We start from the raw sequence: 16,425 nt of genomic DNA on the forward strand, positions 1-16,425 counted from the left end.
TTTACTTATGACACAGGCGCACGCTTGGCACTACTTTGTTGATGCACGTGCGGCTACTGCGCACACAATTCACAAACACAGAAAATATATTATTTTTTTAGCACTTGGGGGGAGCACCCCTGATGGACAGAGCACCCCCTGGACAACACTACAGCACCCCTTTAGGACTGGGACACTGCACAGGACTTTGGAACTGACTGCACAACACAGTCCAGCCAGCCCCTATGGACTTTGAAGTAGTGGACACAGCCCCTATTAACAACAGCAGCACAGCACAACACAGCCAGCCCCTATGGACTTTGAAGTAGTGGACAACAGCAGCACTACACTACACTACACTACACAGCACTAACTCCCACCCTCCCTCTTCACTGTCCACAGCCGAGTGAGAAAATGGCGCCGACGCGGGTACCTTATATAGGATCCAAAACCCGCGAGACTCGGAAGGCGGGATGATGACGTTTTGCCTCGATGTCAGATCCGAGTCAGGCGGGAAAAGTCGAGCCTGACTCGGATCGGACTCGGATCGGGGGGGCTCGGGGGGGTTCGGATTTCAGAAATCCGAACCCGCTCACCCCTAATTTATCCATTTATATCGTGTAGTGGATATGTGCCGTAAGACATGGGATTGAGTCTATTAAGATAGGAGACGTAATTGATCCATTTATAGAACACTGTGGTCACAAACTCCATCAACATATGTATGATTTAAGCCAGAGTTTGCTTACCGTGCCAGCATATAACCCTGTACAAATAGTAAGATCTCTTTAATATTTTTATTATGTTTTGCATTATCTGACTGTTTTTCACTTTGGGTATTGATTGCACAATATTGTGGTTTGTGTAGGTTTATTGCTTATCATGTGTGAATTATACATTATTACACTCCGTGGTATCCATTCTGTTTCTCCTTTTAGCTCTGCCTCTTCTTTATCTCACTCCTGTATTCCACATCAAGCCAGTCACGACCCCTTCCATCTATATCATAACACTGCGCCAACACTCCTCTTCAACACTATTGCCATCCTGTCCTCCTCCACACCCTTCACAATCATATTCCCTCTATTACAATCATAATAATTAACCCATATCCACAGTTTTCATTAACTCCCACAATCTCATTAACATACTGAATCCTCAGTCATAATTAACCCCAAACCTACATGATCCTTCTCGGTTTCCTCTCAGGACTCCTCTCCCCCCCCCACAGCCTCTTGCAGTAGGTGGTCCCCAAGATTCTGTTCTTGGACCTCCCCTATTCTCCCTCTATACATCCTGTCTAGGTGAACTCATCAGCTCTTTTGACCTCCATTATCATCTCCTAGCTGATGATACTCAGATCTACCTTTCCTCCCCTGACCGCCCCCAGTCTCTCAAACGGTCTCTCTGCTAGCTCTTCCTGGATGTCCCAGCGATTTTTTAAACTTAATATGTCTAAAGACTCTCCCACATAACCTCACTTCCCACTATTTCTTTATCAATTGATGGCACAACTATCTCATCTAGTGTCAAAGTGCCCTGTCTTGGAGTTATCCTGGACTCATCCCTCTCTTTCAAACCACACACCCAGAAACTTTCACAGTCCTGTCGTTTCCATCTCAAAAATATTTCAAAGATCAGACCCTCTCTCACCCAGGATGCTACTAAATCATCTCCAGATTGGACTACTGGAAACTCCTCCTATCTGGCCTCCCCAACTCCCATCTCTCTCCTCTCCAGTCTGTCCTCAATGCTGCTGCTCCGCTCATCTTCCTCTCCAAACGTTCTACATCTGTCTCCCATCTCCTACAAGCCCTCTACTGGCTCTCCTTCCCTTTCAAACCCAATTCAAGGTTCTCAGGCTCACTTACAAAGCCCTCACTCAATCTTCTTCCATTTACTTCTCTGATCTCATCTTCCTTCACTCTGTGTGCCTTCTTCGTTCAATAAATGCACGCCGCCTTTCATGCCAACTGATTACTTCCTTCCACTCCTGCCTCCAAGAGTTTTCCCCGTGCCGCTACTTACCTTTGGAACGCTCTCCTTCTTCCCATCAGACTCTCCACAACCCTTCAAACGGGCTCTCAAGACCAACTACTTCATTAAAGCCTTCCAGCTCTCATCTTAATTTGCTGCTACAAGCTCCTTCCTCCCTGTCTGCCCCATCTCTGTCACACCGGTTTGTCTGTCCCACCCTTTGAGAATATAAGCTCTTACGAGCAGGGCCCTCTACCCTCTTGTGCTTCTCCCTACTTTACTTTCATCCAATTCTTACTCCCCACTAGGGCACCTAACATTTGGTTGCTTATGCCCTGCTGCTTATTTGGGTGTTATGGTCGCTAATGTAGCAATGATTATTATCCATGTCCTATATATTGTACTGTAAGTCACTGGTCACTTATTTGTTCATGTACTTTGTAAGGCGTGCAGCCTTACACTTGTGGCGCCATATAAATAAATTATAATAATCATTAAATTAACCTAGTCATAACAAACCCTCCAGTAATAATTATTAATATTAAACAGTCAGTTCTTAACCGCTTTCTATTACCAACTGCCTCATCATTTACTGTAAGTCCCTGATCATTAACATGTCCCTCTCACAGTTACACTGCTCCTCTGCACTAACTTAGCTGGATATGGATCATACAAACGTTCTCATCTGAGTACTTCTGTGCCACTGCAGGCATAAACCTGTGCAACCAGAGAGGAAGTTTAAATTGGGCACCCCCAATGCTGGGTCGTGCACACAACTTTCTGGGGCTTCATTTAGAAGCATCACCAGTCAGAGCAAAGAGAGAATTACAAAGTTGACATGTACACTGATCCTTCTCCTATGAAAGCCATGTAAAAGTAGCTTCTTCAGAATTCTATGCCTAAGGGCCCACCGATGCAAAAGGAGAGGGGGAACTGAGTGTAATGGTGCATACACACGATCAGATTTTTTCTTCAGATATGGACGATAACGATTTAAAAATCGTTCAGTCGTTCATATCTGAAGGAAAATCGTTCATATCTGACATGCCTGAACGATGGACGATCAACGATGCGCGTTCCCGTTTGTCAGATAACGATATCTGACATCTGATGGGTTTGCAGTCAGACTTGGACGATTCCATTCATTTTAATGCAGTCAAAAATCATTCAATCGTTCAAATCGTTTAATCGTTCAATCGTTCATCTGACAAATCTGACAAGTCTGACAAATCTGACCGTGTGTACGCTCCATAAGTGTAAGCCTTTACCAACTCTGGGAAAAACTAGAGAAGAGTACTTTACCCAGCACAACGTTTATGAGGTTTTGTGGCCTATGCAGGAGTTGTGCTTACACAGGGATCTGCCTGTTTTAGGATGGATCTCCTGCACTACAGATAGGGTTGGGGCAAGAGTGCACTGATAATGACGGCTGTAACACTAAACATATGGATAGGAGCAGTGCAAATGCATAAACAAGTCGGCATACGGGCAAATCTTTGCTTTTAGTTCAGAGCACACAATGAAGGTGTACTTGTGTGCAACTCTGTATAGTGTTACTTTTTCTTACATTGTTACTATATTAAAATAAAAAAATTGCTTCACAAATAGAAAAAAATATGTCAGCCAAGAGAAATTGTACAGGCTTTCATGCAACTCGGCGGTAATTAGACAATAGTCACAAATACACAATTGTGGATCTGAAGACAGTCTGCAATGAATGTTATGAGGATTGTATAAGAGAGGATTTAATAAGTAGGTCATAGGCTGCCTGTTACACTTTGGTACCTTTGAACTTGCAAGAGATTAAAATTCCAACTCAAATCAGAAGTGCAGAAAAAAAAAAGCGACTACTAAGACATCTCACCATCAAAACATTCTAGGAGGTAAACAAACAATCTTTTCATTCAACTTTGGTTTACGTAATTAATCACATGCAGTCGTCTGGGCAAATACATTTACATTCATCAGATGCAAAAAGAAAAAACATTCCTAATAAATGTTATTAAACTTCAAGTACATCTACTGTATACAAGGAGCTACTCTGCACTGTATGATTACTCTGAGGGGGCGATTCAATCTTTATCTGGCAGCTATTTATTTATTTATTTTTAAGTTGCCCGACGGAGCAATTCAATTGTTGCTCCGTTCTGATAGCCGCCGGCAATTCTGCTCGCACCCTCGGGATGAACTGCAATAAACCGCTTTCAAAACGTTTTACATGGCTAAACCCGGTCTAATAGGGCGTGAATGCCACAATAATTAATGGGCGCACACTGGACGCCCATTAATTATCACGGCTAATAAACAATTGAATTATTTTCAAAAACTTTAATAAGTTAAAAATACTTGTCATGTTATGGTCTATGCAAACACCAAATAACTAAGAAACATATCTTTTGAAAAGCATCACTCTCTCACAATGTGCCAGAGGGCCTGATTCAGAGGTTGCTGCTGCGACTTTGTACACAGCGGTACAGAGAATTCATGCTAATGCCGCAGTAATTTGTACAGAGATGCCCACCATCTGAGTCGCCAATCCGCCGATTGCATACACAGACGCAACATCGGTCACACCATTGAACTTCTGAGCTACCCTCTGGCTCCTCAGGACTTCCGTCAGAACTAAGCCACCGGGGCCAGGAAAACTGCTTACAATGTCACTCTCCTCCCAAATACTCGCTAGTAAACCATCGCGACACATGCACAGTGCGACTCAGACGCAGTACAAAAAACATCGGCTAACTGAGCAAACATGGGCAGAGAATCCACCTCCGAATGAGGACCAGTGGATGAAATTCCGCCATTCATCTGATCTCTCCATTCAAATAAGCATATAGATGGCAGCCATGCAATTACCTTTTATTGCACCTTAATGCTAAAGTGTTGTGCCAATATCATGCTCTAGTGAGCAAAACAATCTCCTGTTCCTATATTGTTAGTAATGTATATTCCCTTTATTCCACTTTACAGAACAGCAGAATGTTTCGGTACTTTATAGAGAATGATGACATTATTGATTTAGTAGCAAATATAGAAAAGAAATGTCAGTCCCCTCATATATTCAATGGCAAACTGCATGACAAGCATAGAATGGTAATAAGTTTCATAAAGGTATAGGATCTACTACCCAGAAAGCTTAGTGAGCTTTTATAATGTAAAGCACCATGCCTAAATTGTGCTAAAATGACATGTAAACATTTAGCATCTTCCCCTTTGTCACGATTTTGTGCTCATCAGTGGCTATAGAACTAAGCACTTTGTGATCAGGTCTGTGTGAATTATATTCCCAAAACTTCCTGGATAAAGGAGCCCATACATGTATACAGGTAGTACAATAAGAGTCTTTATTAATATAAATAAGATAATACTTACACATACCCAGATAGTACATGCGATCAGAGTGAGGGCTATCTGGGTCATTTCTTTTAACGAAGGTGAAGCTGTGCGGAGCCTTGGCCATCATGTATCCGTGGTACTTCCTAGTGTCCGCCAGCAGCTTCCGCATCTGGCTCCATGAATGACGCTCTACATAGAAAGGCTCTGGCTTGGGCTCGCCTCCACCTGACTCTATGCTTCCATGACTGCGTGCGGACTCAAATATTTCTACGCCAACTTGTTCGGTCTCCATGGCTGCTGCCATGTTGCATCCTGTGAGGTCAAGGACAGACAAATAAATCACATTTATATAAATGATAAAGTCACTTTAAAGTAAATGACTTAATATAAATACAAGAAATGGGCCATAGGCATCAGGTAGCACCGCTGTATTAGCCCCTGTCACCATTATAGTACATTACAGACCATTGGGAGGGGTGTTACTGGGCTGAAAGTCTACTAGGGACCAGGGCCAAATCTCTGATCAGGATCCACCAGGGAGCCCCAGCCGGCTGCAGCGCCTCACTGCTGACTGCTCCCTCCTTGGGCTCTGCCCTGCCCCCCAGTGGCTGCCAGCTGCGCCTGATCCAGCGCCATCCCCACCCTATCCTGCGCCACACGGAGCCTGTGCCCTTTACCTAGCATGGGGGAAGCGGGCGGGTGTGGGCGGCCGGGCCCGGCTTCTACTGCTCTCTCTCCCCGATTATGACTTGGCTGCTCTTCTCACTCCAGCCCCGGTCCAACAACTGCCGCTCACACATCCGCTTCCTGAGAGCAGGCCGGCGCGGGCGCCCCCTGCCGGCTGGAGGCGGCGATACACCCTGCAGCGTACGTTGAAACTCACGATTGTGTAAATAACGCACTGTAGGAGAGCGTGTGATGTGACGACCACTAATAACGCGCTCCTTTACACCAGAAGCCTAGCACATATCTTTCTATCAAGGTGAAGTAGTGACACCTTTCCCTTACTTAAGATGGCAGGTCAGGTGCCCTCACTAAACATGGCTGCTCTCTTCGTTACTGCAATGCATGCCCTCAGCCAGCATGGCCGCCTAAGCCTCCTCCGCCTGTCCACGCTGGCGCAGTGACTGGCCGACTGTCCGTCTGGATTGTTCTGTGCCTGGCGGTAGAAGCAGAGTGACGGCGAGTGAGGTGCCAGCATCCCTGAGGACAGCGATGACTCTCACCCCGCAGGTCTACTGGGCGCAGAGGCACCATGAGTTGTATCTCCGGGTGGAGCTGAGCGACGTGCAGGTATAGTCTTCCCGAGGTGCCCACTCTCCATGGTCACCCCCTGGGGTATATTTATTCGTGGTGCACACTGCACAGAGCTTACTGTACTAGGCTGGGTGCTCGCCTTAACATCCACCTGCTGCTGCTGCCGCCCCTCTACCTACTACTGTGTGCCAGTCATCCAGGGATTCCAGTGCTCTTCATTCATTCTTATTCTCATTATGTATGATTAGCACCAGCTCCATGTTAGCCTTATACATGGCTATTATCACTGTGCTGTCATCTCGATGCTGGCAGCATGAGTCAGCCCTATAGGTAGGGTGGTCACTATCCAAACCTGTGTCTGCCCACCAGCAGCACTTGCTCCTGTTCCCTACTTGGCTGTGTCTGGGTGGTGGTGATCTGTGACTTGTCATCATGTGCCTGCTGCTCAGGAAATGGGGAAGTGATTATTATTAGCCAATTCAATGAAAACATTTTATACTTCATCACCACGAAAACTTGTTGTCAAATGCAGATTAGAGCCAGTCATGTTTGTCTATATGTATGACCGTTTGTTACTGTGAGTTTTGTCTTTACTAATAATGTGTAATTTAATATAGACTCATGTTTTGTAGTTTTGCACACATTTATCATGTTATAAAGGATTAGCCAATCAAATATAGGGGGCAATTCATTTAGGCGGGGTGTGCCACCAAGCATCGCCGCATTGCTCGGCTGCGCACATATCCACCATACCTATTGGATGTGAGTAAAAACTAATAATGTCGCTGCCTGGAATACTTCATTCTGAAATGGCATAGTGAGGCATCACAATTAATTGGAGGGAATGGGTATGTAATGCCGGCTGTCAAAATACAGACTGCGGCATCCCAATGGTTGGTATCCCCACAGGGGTCGGGTAAGTATAACTAGTATTACCCTCCCCCCTAGGTGTGCCTAACCCTAATCTCCCCCACCAAAACCTAACACTAACGCCGCTATGCTACCTAAACCTAACCCTCCTCCCCCCCCTAACACCCCCCCGTTAGTGCCTAAACCTAAGCTTCTCCCCTTCATGCCTACATCCCCCCCCCAGTGGTGCCTAACACTAACGCCGCTATGCTACCTAAACCTAACCCTCTCCCCCCCCTAACACCCCCCGTTAGTGCCTAAACCTAAGCTTCCCCCCAGTGGTGCCAAACACTAACCCCGCTATGCTACCTAAACCTAACCCCTCCCTGTCGGGATGGAGACCGGTGGCATCACAGCCGCCGGTCTCATAACTACATCCCAGTTGGAGCTCCCCCATAGATTCAGATATTTGTAATTTAGACCTACCTTCGTCTATTTTGCACATTTATCTTCTAAAAGAAAAATTCAGTCATACAGATTTATTTCTGAAATGTATAAATAAATAAAAAAATATATATATAATTTATTTACAAATTAATACTTTGGGCCTTAAGCAATAACTAATATATAAAATAAGTGATTATTATAACTTTTGTTTTATAGTAAAGCATGATGCTGAGCATGTACCATTCTATATTATTGTTTTGGCTAATGTCTTAGTTTTGTTTTAATACTTAGAGAAGCACTTCCATGATAAAAATAAAGTGATACTGCGATTACTGATCAGTACTGCTGGGCAGTGTCGTATGGCTACCACGGCAACCATAGGAGGCAACTTTTCAAAATTATTGTGGTTGCTCATGTTAACTTTCTACATATGACATGGCAGTACAAAAATTGGGTGAACCTTAAGTCATGCATGTGCATTGCATGGCATTGGAAAGAGCGTTCTAACTATCTGTTATCTATAAGAGTTAAGCTTCAAAACTTTTACTTTTCAGAGCTTAATAAATAGCACAATCGCATTGTCCTCATTCAATAGTGACGGAGGTGTGCTATGATACTGATGGTAATGCACATTACACATTACTGTCAGTGTCTGAGGCATCTCATGTGTTATAGGCTGACACAGATATCTGAGGTTATCTCCTGTGTTATAAGCTTTATAAATACCAGTTTAACTTAATTCGGTGTTCATGTGGAAGCTGCTGTTTTTGTGTGATTAACAGGAGAGATGGGTTTGATAAATAGGCACTAATAGCTCAATGGTTCTGCAAATTAAAATTTGAATAGTGATGTAAAGCTCATATAAGATTCCTCATCTCTCTGCAAATATGTGACACTCACGTGCACAGTTGGCTCCATTATAGAAAAAAAGGAAATTCCAATAAAATGAATTTTATATTATGATATTCATAGTGGGTGAAGTCAAGTAGCTCAAGATTCGATAACAACATTTTTTAATTACTTACAGATTCATATGAAGTTACCCTCCTTTTAGACCTCGGTGTCTGTTATACCTTTACAAATCAGCTTTAAATAATTCCCCTTTGTTTCTCTTTCTTTACAGTTAAATTCTATGTACTCGAATCACAGTTTGAGAGCAGTCTGTATAGATTTTCTCTTAGAGAAATATCCTGATGGCTTTTTGTTTTTTGAAGATTTCTGGTTACAGGAATGTCCCGTTACTCAATAGTCATTATCTTTCTTTTTTTGTAGATACAGTATTATGAAATCCCTCAGATGTCTAAGCACTTGCTCTTGTATACACATTCAATATTAACATCCTTGTTTGCACTCTGCAGAATCCAGATATCAGCATTACAGACAATGTCCTGAATTTCAAAGGTGAGATCCAATGTCTTTCTACCATTACCATATTCACCACCACAATCCTTTCATGATGCAGCTTACAAAATCCTTTACTGATGAGCTCATAGAATAGTTAACAGAGGGAAACATTCTCATTTAAGCAAAGATAGTCTAGACCTTAAAACATTTTGATGTGTTTTGTATTGATCAGTTATTGGAAAGTGGGAATGATGACCAATTTCTATTTTCTCCTTGAAAGCTCTGGGACATGGCGCCAAAGGGGTTAACACATACCAGTTTTCATTGGAATTCCTTGAACCTGTAAAAGGAAAGGTATGTCTTCATCCAGCAATATAATGAGTGGATAGAGCCAAATGCTATGTCTTGGTGGTTGGGATCATAAATAATGTCTCTTTGTGTTGCTATGTTCTGCATGGATGTCTGAACAGTTTCTGCAGCGATCCACGCAGCGCCATGTTACCTTAACTGTGAAGAAGAGTGAAAATTGTTGGTGGCCGCGCTTGACCAAGCAGGAGCGCAAACCCTTGTTCCTGGTTCCAGACTTTGACAGGTGGATTGATGAATCCGATGCAGAAATGGAGATCAGGGAGAAGGTAATAGACATACTGGTATTTGTAAGTCTTGTATGGTTAAGAGTAAACATAATCCATTTTTAGAACCAGGCAACGCTATCTTAGCCCAAAACCATAGTCTGAGATATAGCCTGCATCTTCTCATCCAGGTGTGTCCATTAAACACTGCCAACATTGACACTCCATAATACCTAACCAGAACCGATGTACTGCGCGGCTGACCCAATCAACATTGTAGTCGTTCACAAGAACGTATGCTGGGCACACACTGGCCTATATATTGTTCATACAGGCGAAGAACGATATATCCTCCCGGTCATCAACCAGTAAAATAGTCAGGCTCTCGAGTAGTTAAGGTGTTAAAAACAATGGAATATATCAGTCATTCAGTGTTTTAGGCCTCCCCTAACTATTGGGCGTCCTAGGCAACTGCCTAGGTTCCGTTAATAGTAGCGCAGAGCCTGGCTGTGTAATGTAATGCACACTGGAAGAGGCAGTGTGAAACCCAGTGTGGCACAGTGGTTAGTATTGCTGCTTCACAACATCGGTGTCATGGTATTTTATTCTGACTGGGGGTTCAAACAGTGGGGAGTTTGTATGTTCTCCCCATGTTTGCACTGTTTTCTTACTACATTCCAAAAACATAACTGACAGGTTAATTAGCTTCTGACAAAATCAACCATATTGTGTGTATGTTGTTCCGTGTGGTACGGTGTCAATGGGCGCATGGTGTGTGGTGCACATTGGTTCCTGAGTCTAATGTATTTCGTAGGAGATAGTAAATCAATAGAGATCAAGTTTATTTAAAGCTGCATACACGCGTTATGATCTGTACCACCGACGACTTCAAAGATATCTTTCAGTGAAGTCATCCTTCCACATCTCGGAACAGGCAAAGTTGACAATATCGTGCAAGTTGGCCTGCATGTACGGACTCTCATAGATATTGTTAATGTTCTTGCGGGAACGCGCATCGCTGGATGTTCACTGCATAAAAATTACCGATGTGAACGATCTATATCGGTGAATGATATCCATATCGTTCATAGATATCGTACCGTGTGTACCCACCTTAAGACGTGCTGGATAATTTAATTAAATCTGTGTGTTCCAAGAACATATTACTCTCAGGAATTCCAGAATCCAACCTTTCCATTCTCTTCCAGGAAGAACAAAGAATATCAAAGATAAGAACCGAGTCCAGAGTGCGGGAAGATCGTAAGTTGTGAGCAAGGGAATGAAGATAGATATTAATGTGCTGTGCTCATTCCATTTCCACCTTGTTGGTGATATGTCCTTTGTTGGAAATACAGGGAAGTAAAATAAACCGTTGCAGAAATTTGTCAGGAAATAAGAAATCGCAACTTTGCTGAAGATCTGTTTCCTGTTGTGCATCTGTTTCATGATCCAGCGCTGGTATATTCAGATGTTGGCTGTAATAGGTGCATAGTTTAGGCTGAATTCATAAAAAAAAGCCAATTATGCTGTCTAAGCTCCATAGTGAAATGTCAGTCATACAGAAAATGATGGGGAAATGTCATTGTAATTTTTATTAATTTCAGTCATGGTCATTTTGTGCATTCCCTGAAGTGGCTTTTATTAAAATGTTACTGGAAAGCTGGGTACACATTATACGATCCATCCTACAATATATTGTTTTGTCGCAGATCGGAACGATATATCATACAGATCATATAGTGTGTTCTCCTGATATATTGTACACGATGGTCTGCACAACAGATGAACGATGCAATTATTGACGCCATGCTGCTACATGCAGCAGGGAACGATGCATCACGTTGCCGTACACCGGATTATGCAGTGTGTACAGCATGCGCGACGTATTGTTCCATCTGCTGGGTACACACATCGTATAGGTGGCCTGATTCCGACTCGGTCGCAAGCACTCAGCGCTCGCAACCGGGTCGATGGTGGCCCAGAGCGCATACGCACGACGGAGCCGGCTCGCGACGGGCACTCCGTCGCTCCGGGTCTCGCAACAAAGGGGGCGAGCTGTCGATGTTGAGTGACAGCTCGCCCCCTTTGGTGGGCGGGCCGGGGCGGGTGGCTGCCCAAACTGAGGCGTTCCCATGTGAACGCCTGCCGTTTGGGGTGCGGCCCCACTGACGTAACGAGTGATGTCAGTGGAGAGATTCCGGCTCTGTTAAAGCCGAAATCTCTCTGGGGCTTGCGGCCACGAGACCCTACCACATGGGTCTCGTCGCAAGCCCGATGGTCGCGATGGTCTTGACCGTCGCGACCATCATCATGGCCGCTCGCTGTAGCTGTGGGTGGTCACCCACAGCTATGCGAGCGGCCAGGAGGCCGTTCTAAAAAAAAAAACCACAAAAAACCTGGCTCTGATTCAGAGCGAGCGCTCTGTCAGAGGGTCCGGCTCTGAATCAGGGCCAGTGTGTACTACACTTAAGTGTTAGTGCACATGCTGTAACCTCTGTTGGACATTGGAACCACCATCTAACACAATGCAGCCATTTCATTAGAGTTCTGTCTTGTTCTTGCTACTATATAGCAAGAATGTGCAGTGTCCATTATTATCATCCCTTGCCACCCATACAGTATACTAAATTATTTGTATACTGTATGTTAGTAAAAACACTCTAAACTGTTTTCAGGGTAATAAATATTTGTTGTTCAGGGTCCACGGGGAGACATTGGGGTGTTGGAGGGACCTGGAGGTCAAACACCAACAGCAAAGCTTTTCAATCCCAGGATGCTCCGGTCCTTCCCCCTATACCCCGCCCACAGCCGGAGGGCACTTCATTTTTGTTGGTGTCCGGCAGGAGCTGGACCACCATTATAACAGGGGCTGCATTAAGCAGCCCAAGCTTTAATTTTATGATTTAATTTACTTTTTATTTTTGTTACCAAACGGGCGAGCAGCACCAGACCCACCGGAATTCAGGGGACAGGTAAGGCGGAACCCCGTTCGCGGGGACCCACATTGTCTCCTGAGTCTTGTCTCAGGAGACAGACCGGAGACGCTGATGTGGACACTGGTGCGCCCACGACTCCACTAGACCCCAGGGCATATAACATACTGTTGTAGGGCATATGTAGAGACCAGGGGACCCGGTGGTTAATGTCAGCAGAGGGAGAAGGCGCTCCACCTGCAGCCCCTTCCCCAGTCCAGGGCGCCATTCCACTGCGGTCTTGGTGTTCCCTGGGCTGCTCCTCCATCACCCTCCACATCCCCAGAGACACACGGCAGCCATTTTCTGCAAGCAGGTCTCCGGGAATGTTGATATCTCTCTGTATATCTCTCCCACAGGCCGGGTCATACAGCGCTATAGCCTACCAGCCACTGTGGTCTGTGTAGTTGAGTTTAGTGCCCATTGTAAACATGTAATGTTTTTCTGCGTTTGTATGTGACTTGTGCTAGCGCTAATCTCTACTTTCTATACTGTACAGCTTATACCTTTCTCTTTATTCTACTATACCCTGACATACAAAGTTATAGGGGTTTCATTGTACCTCACATTTCCCAGATACTTGTGAGGGCTATCACATACTGTATAACGAGGTTGCACGCTACACTGTGCCATATTATCCAGGGTGTTCATTGCACTGTATCATACTGTGTATTCTGTTATTCTTGTGGCTATGGCTGGTAGAGGAAAGAATAACTAGCCACCTGATGCTGCTCCTCCTACTCTGGTGTCTTGTAAGTCCTGCTCTGCAGGCTTAGCCACAGAGGACCTCATTTAGGATGGTCTCTGTATTAATTGTTGCACAGCCCCAGGTCCATCAGCCCCGGTGTCTCTCCCTCAGGACCCACCCTGGGATGCCTTTTCACAAATGCTGGCAAAACTTGCAGACCAAGTAGCAGTCCCCGTGGTAGCGCCCCCTATGGGATGGCCACAGCAGGTACTCCCGGCAAATCCTTTGCCTCTCCCATGGGTAGACGTACTGTCTACTTCAGTACAGAGCTTGGCTAATACCTCTACAGGTTTTTCAGCAAATGATGCAAAAAAAAAAAACCTTTACCTACTAAACGTACTATGATATCTTCCCAATCCACTCAGTTATCTGATTCTGAGATATCTGGGGAGGCAGAAGACAGATCTCTCTCACTCTGCCTCCATCTCAGGAGAAGAGGAGCCACCCTCTAAACTAAATATACCTGCTCTTGTGTGAGCTGTTAAAACTATTCTACAAATAGAAGAGAATGAACCCGCTCTTAAGAAAAAAACATGCCCTTTTTAAGTGCCAAAAGGTTGTTTTATCAGAGTTTCCTCATTCTGACCAGCTATCTGATCACATGAGTGAAGCTTGGAATATGCCCGGTAAAAGATTTCAAATCCCAAACCGTTCAGTTCCTTTTACCCTCTTCCAGCTACTGATTGTACTAAATGGGAAGTTCCCCCAGCAGTGGATTCTCATGTAACACTTCTGATTAAAAATGCCACCTTGCCCATTCATACTGCAACCTCCTTGAAGGAGACTACAGTTGGACGTATAGAAGCTTGTCATAAATCTATATACTCTCTTACAGGAGCTATTGCTCTTCCTGCTAGGGCTACGGCCTGGGTGTCAAAAGCCATTGAGAGTTGGGCAGAGGCCCTAAAAGAGACTTTTCCCCTGATGCTTCGAAGGAACAGCTGTCCTACATCTCTCACATTAGAGATGCAGCCTCCTACTAAGGTGAAGCAGCTATGGATACGGCTCTCCTGACCTCCAGGATATCTGCCACTTCGGTAGTGGCCTGCTGTATTCTTTGGCTACGTTCCTGGAAAGCAGATTCTGGCCTGCCGGAAAGCAGATTCAGAATCAAAATAAACTCTAGAGTCTCTGCCTTATGCAGGAGACATCCTATTTGGTCCAGAATTGGATAAAATTGTGTCTACTTTGGTGGCTAACAAGACAGCGTTCCTGCCCTCCGCATGTAATACAAAGCCTCTGACGTCATCCCTTCGATCCTTTCACCCTCAAGGAAAAGCCAAGGGTCAGTCTTTTCCATGGCGGCCGACATCAACCAAGGCCTCCAAGCCTAGGGCAAATCGGGCCTGGGCTACTAGACGTCCACCTGCCAAGTCTGAGGATGCCCTTTATTGCATCTCTAGACATTCAGGACGTTTACCTACATGTACCTATAGCGTCTTCTCATCAACAATATCTCCGGTTTGCTATACTACAGCAACATTACTAATTTCAGCCTCTGCTGTTCGGTCTTTCAACAGCCCCCCCGGGTCTTTACCAAGATCATGGCAGTTATGGTGGCCTCTCTTCGTTGTCAAGGGATCACACTGCTCCCATACTTGGATGATCTCTTGTTGTTGGCCAGCTCCCCAGAGACTCATTACTGCCATCTACTGGTAACCATTGCCTTCCTTCAAATGCATGATTGTCTGATCAACTGGAAAAAATCTTCCCTTACACCCTCTCAAAGGATGGCACATTTGGGAGTTATCCTGGACTTTCGAGTTCAGAGAATCTTCCTAACGGCAGAGAACATTTCAGCAATCCAGCACAGACTACGCAGAGTCGCAGAGTGTCGATTCAATCTTCAATGCAGGCCTTGGGATCAATGGTGTCCACCTTCGACATGGTGGAGTTCGCAAAGTTTCACTCCACGCCCCTCCAACACCTAATCCTCTGCAGGTGGAATGGGCTACACCATCTGCTCAAATCCCAGACGATGAACCCTCCTCCCCAGAGGTTCTCCTATCCCTAGCCTGGTGGCTTACAGGCTTCCCATTTGAACAAGAGTCGTCCCTTTTGGATCCCGGACTGGGCTCTCCTCACCACGGATGCAGTAACAGGCCAGCACTCCTTCCAGTGCCGATGGTCCCCATTCGAGGCAGTGTTACCAATCAACATCCTGAAACTTCGAGCCATTTACAGAGCTCTCAGTCTGGCTCAGAATATTCTGAAAAACAGGCCAGTGCAAGTACAGTCCGACAACGCCATGGCTGTGGCCTACCTCAATCGCGAAGGGGGCACTTGAAGTTAGTCAGCAATGACAGAAGTGTCACGCATTCTCACATGGGCCGAACGCCATCTCAGCTCAGATCCCAGCTATCTCCACAGTGTTCATCCCGGAGATTCTCAATTGGGAAGTGGATTTCCTCAGCCGTCACGACGTGCATGCAGGAGAATGGTCTCTACATCCAGAAGTCTTTCAGCTTCTAATGGACAAATGGGGTCTTCCAGAAGTTCATCTCATCGCCTCAAGACACAACAACAAACTTCCAATTTATGGAGCCAGAACACAGGACCCTGACGCCGCCTTCATATATGCATTGTCGGTGAAATGGAACTTCCATTTGGCATATCTCCCCTCCAATATCCCTACTTCCTCGAGTGCTTCAAAAGTTCAGACAGGAAGGGGACACAGTCCTATTCATAGCTCCGTCTTGGCCCAGACGTCATTGGCACTCTGATCTTCAAAGGCTCTCCATAGGCGTTCCTCTTCAACTTCCACTATGAGTAGACCTGTTGTCTCATGGTCCATGTCCACATCCGGACCTAGCCCATCTGTCTTTAATGGCTTGGCTCTTGAGACATCCCTCCTTACGGCTAAGGGTTTCTCCAGCTCTGTGGTCCAGACCATGCTCAGAGGATGTAAACCGGCCTCAGCCAGTAGTTACCACAGAATATGGCA

General features: G+C 45.2%; 2 protein-coding genes across 4 annotated transcripts in view; one reads left to right on the plus strand and one right to left on the minus strand.

Annotated features, from left to right (window-relative positions):
- DPP8 (dipeptidyl peptidase 8) overlaps positions 1-6,162 on the minus strand; it is a 42,236-nt gene extending 36,074 nt beyond the window's left edge. The window contains exons 1-2 of one of the 3 annotated variants that reach the window (XM_088452747.1): positions 5,970-6,162; positions 5,335-5,604 (exon numbers count right to left, since the gene is read on the minus strand). In XM_088452747.1, the coding sequence (XP_088308873.1) occupies positions 5,335-5,604; positions 5,970-5,976 (277 nt within the window). In that variant the 5' untranslated portion in view covers positions 5,977-6,162. Of the gene's footprint in view, positions 1-5,328; positions 5,605-5,757; positions 5,839-5,969 lie in introns of those variants that run through there. The other 2 variants (XM_088452746.1, XM_088452748.1) reach the window with 2 other exon arrangements.
- A 166-nt stretch (positions 6,163-6,328) lies between these two features.
- The window catches only part of HACD3 (3-hydroxyacyl-CoA dehydratase 3), a 33,518-nt gene continuing 23,421 nt past the window's right edge, over positions 6,329-16,425 (plus strand). The window contains exons 1-5 of the mRNA XM_088452749.1: positions 6,329-6,585; positions 9,204-9,246; positions 9,470-9,543; positions 9,660-9,824; positions 10,970-11,021. Coding sequence (XP_088308875.1) covers positions 6,508-6,585; positions 9,204-9,246; positions 9,470-9,543; positions 9,660-9,824; positions 10,970-11,021 — 412 coding nt within the window. The 5' untranslated portion in view covers positions 6,329-6,507. The remainder of the gene's footprint in view (positions 6,586-9,203; positions 9,247-9,469; positions 9,544-9,659; positions 9,825-10,969; positions 11,022-16,425) is intronic.

This window comes from Taudactylus pleione, unplaced genomic scaffold, assembly GCF_031769625.1.
Source record: "Taudactylus pleione unplaced genomic scaffold, aTauple2 ptg000556l, whole genome shotgun sequence".
Classification (NCBI taxonomy): domain Eukaryota; kingdom Metazoa; phylum Chordata; class Amphibia; order Anura; family Myobatrachidae; genus Taudactylus; species Taudactylus pleione.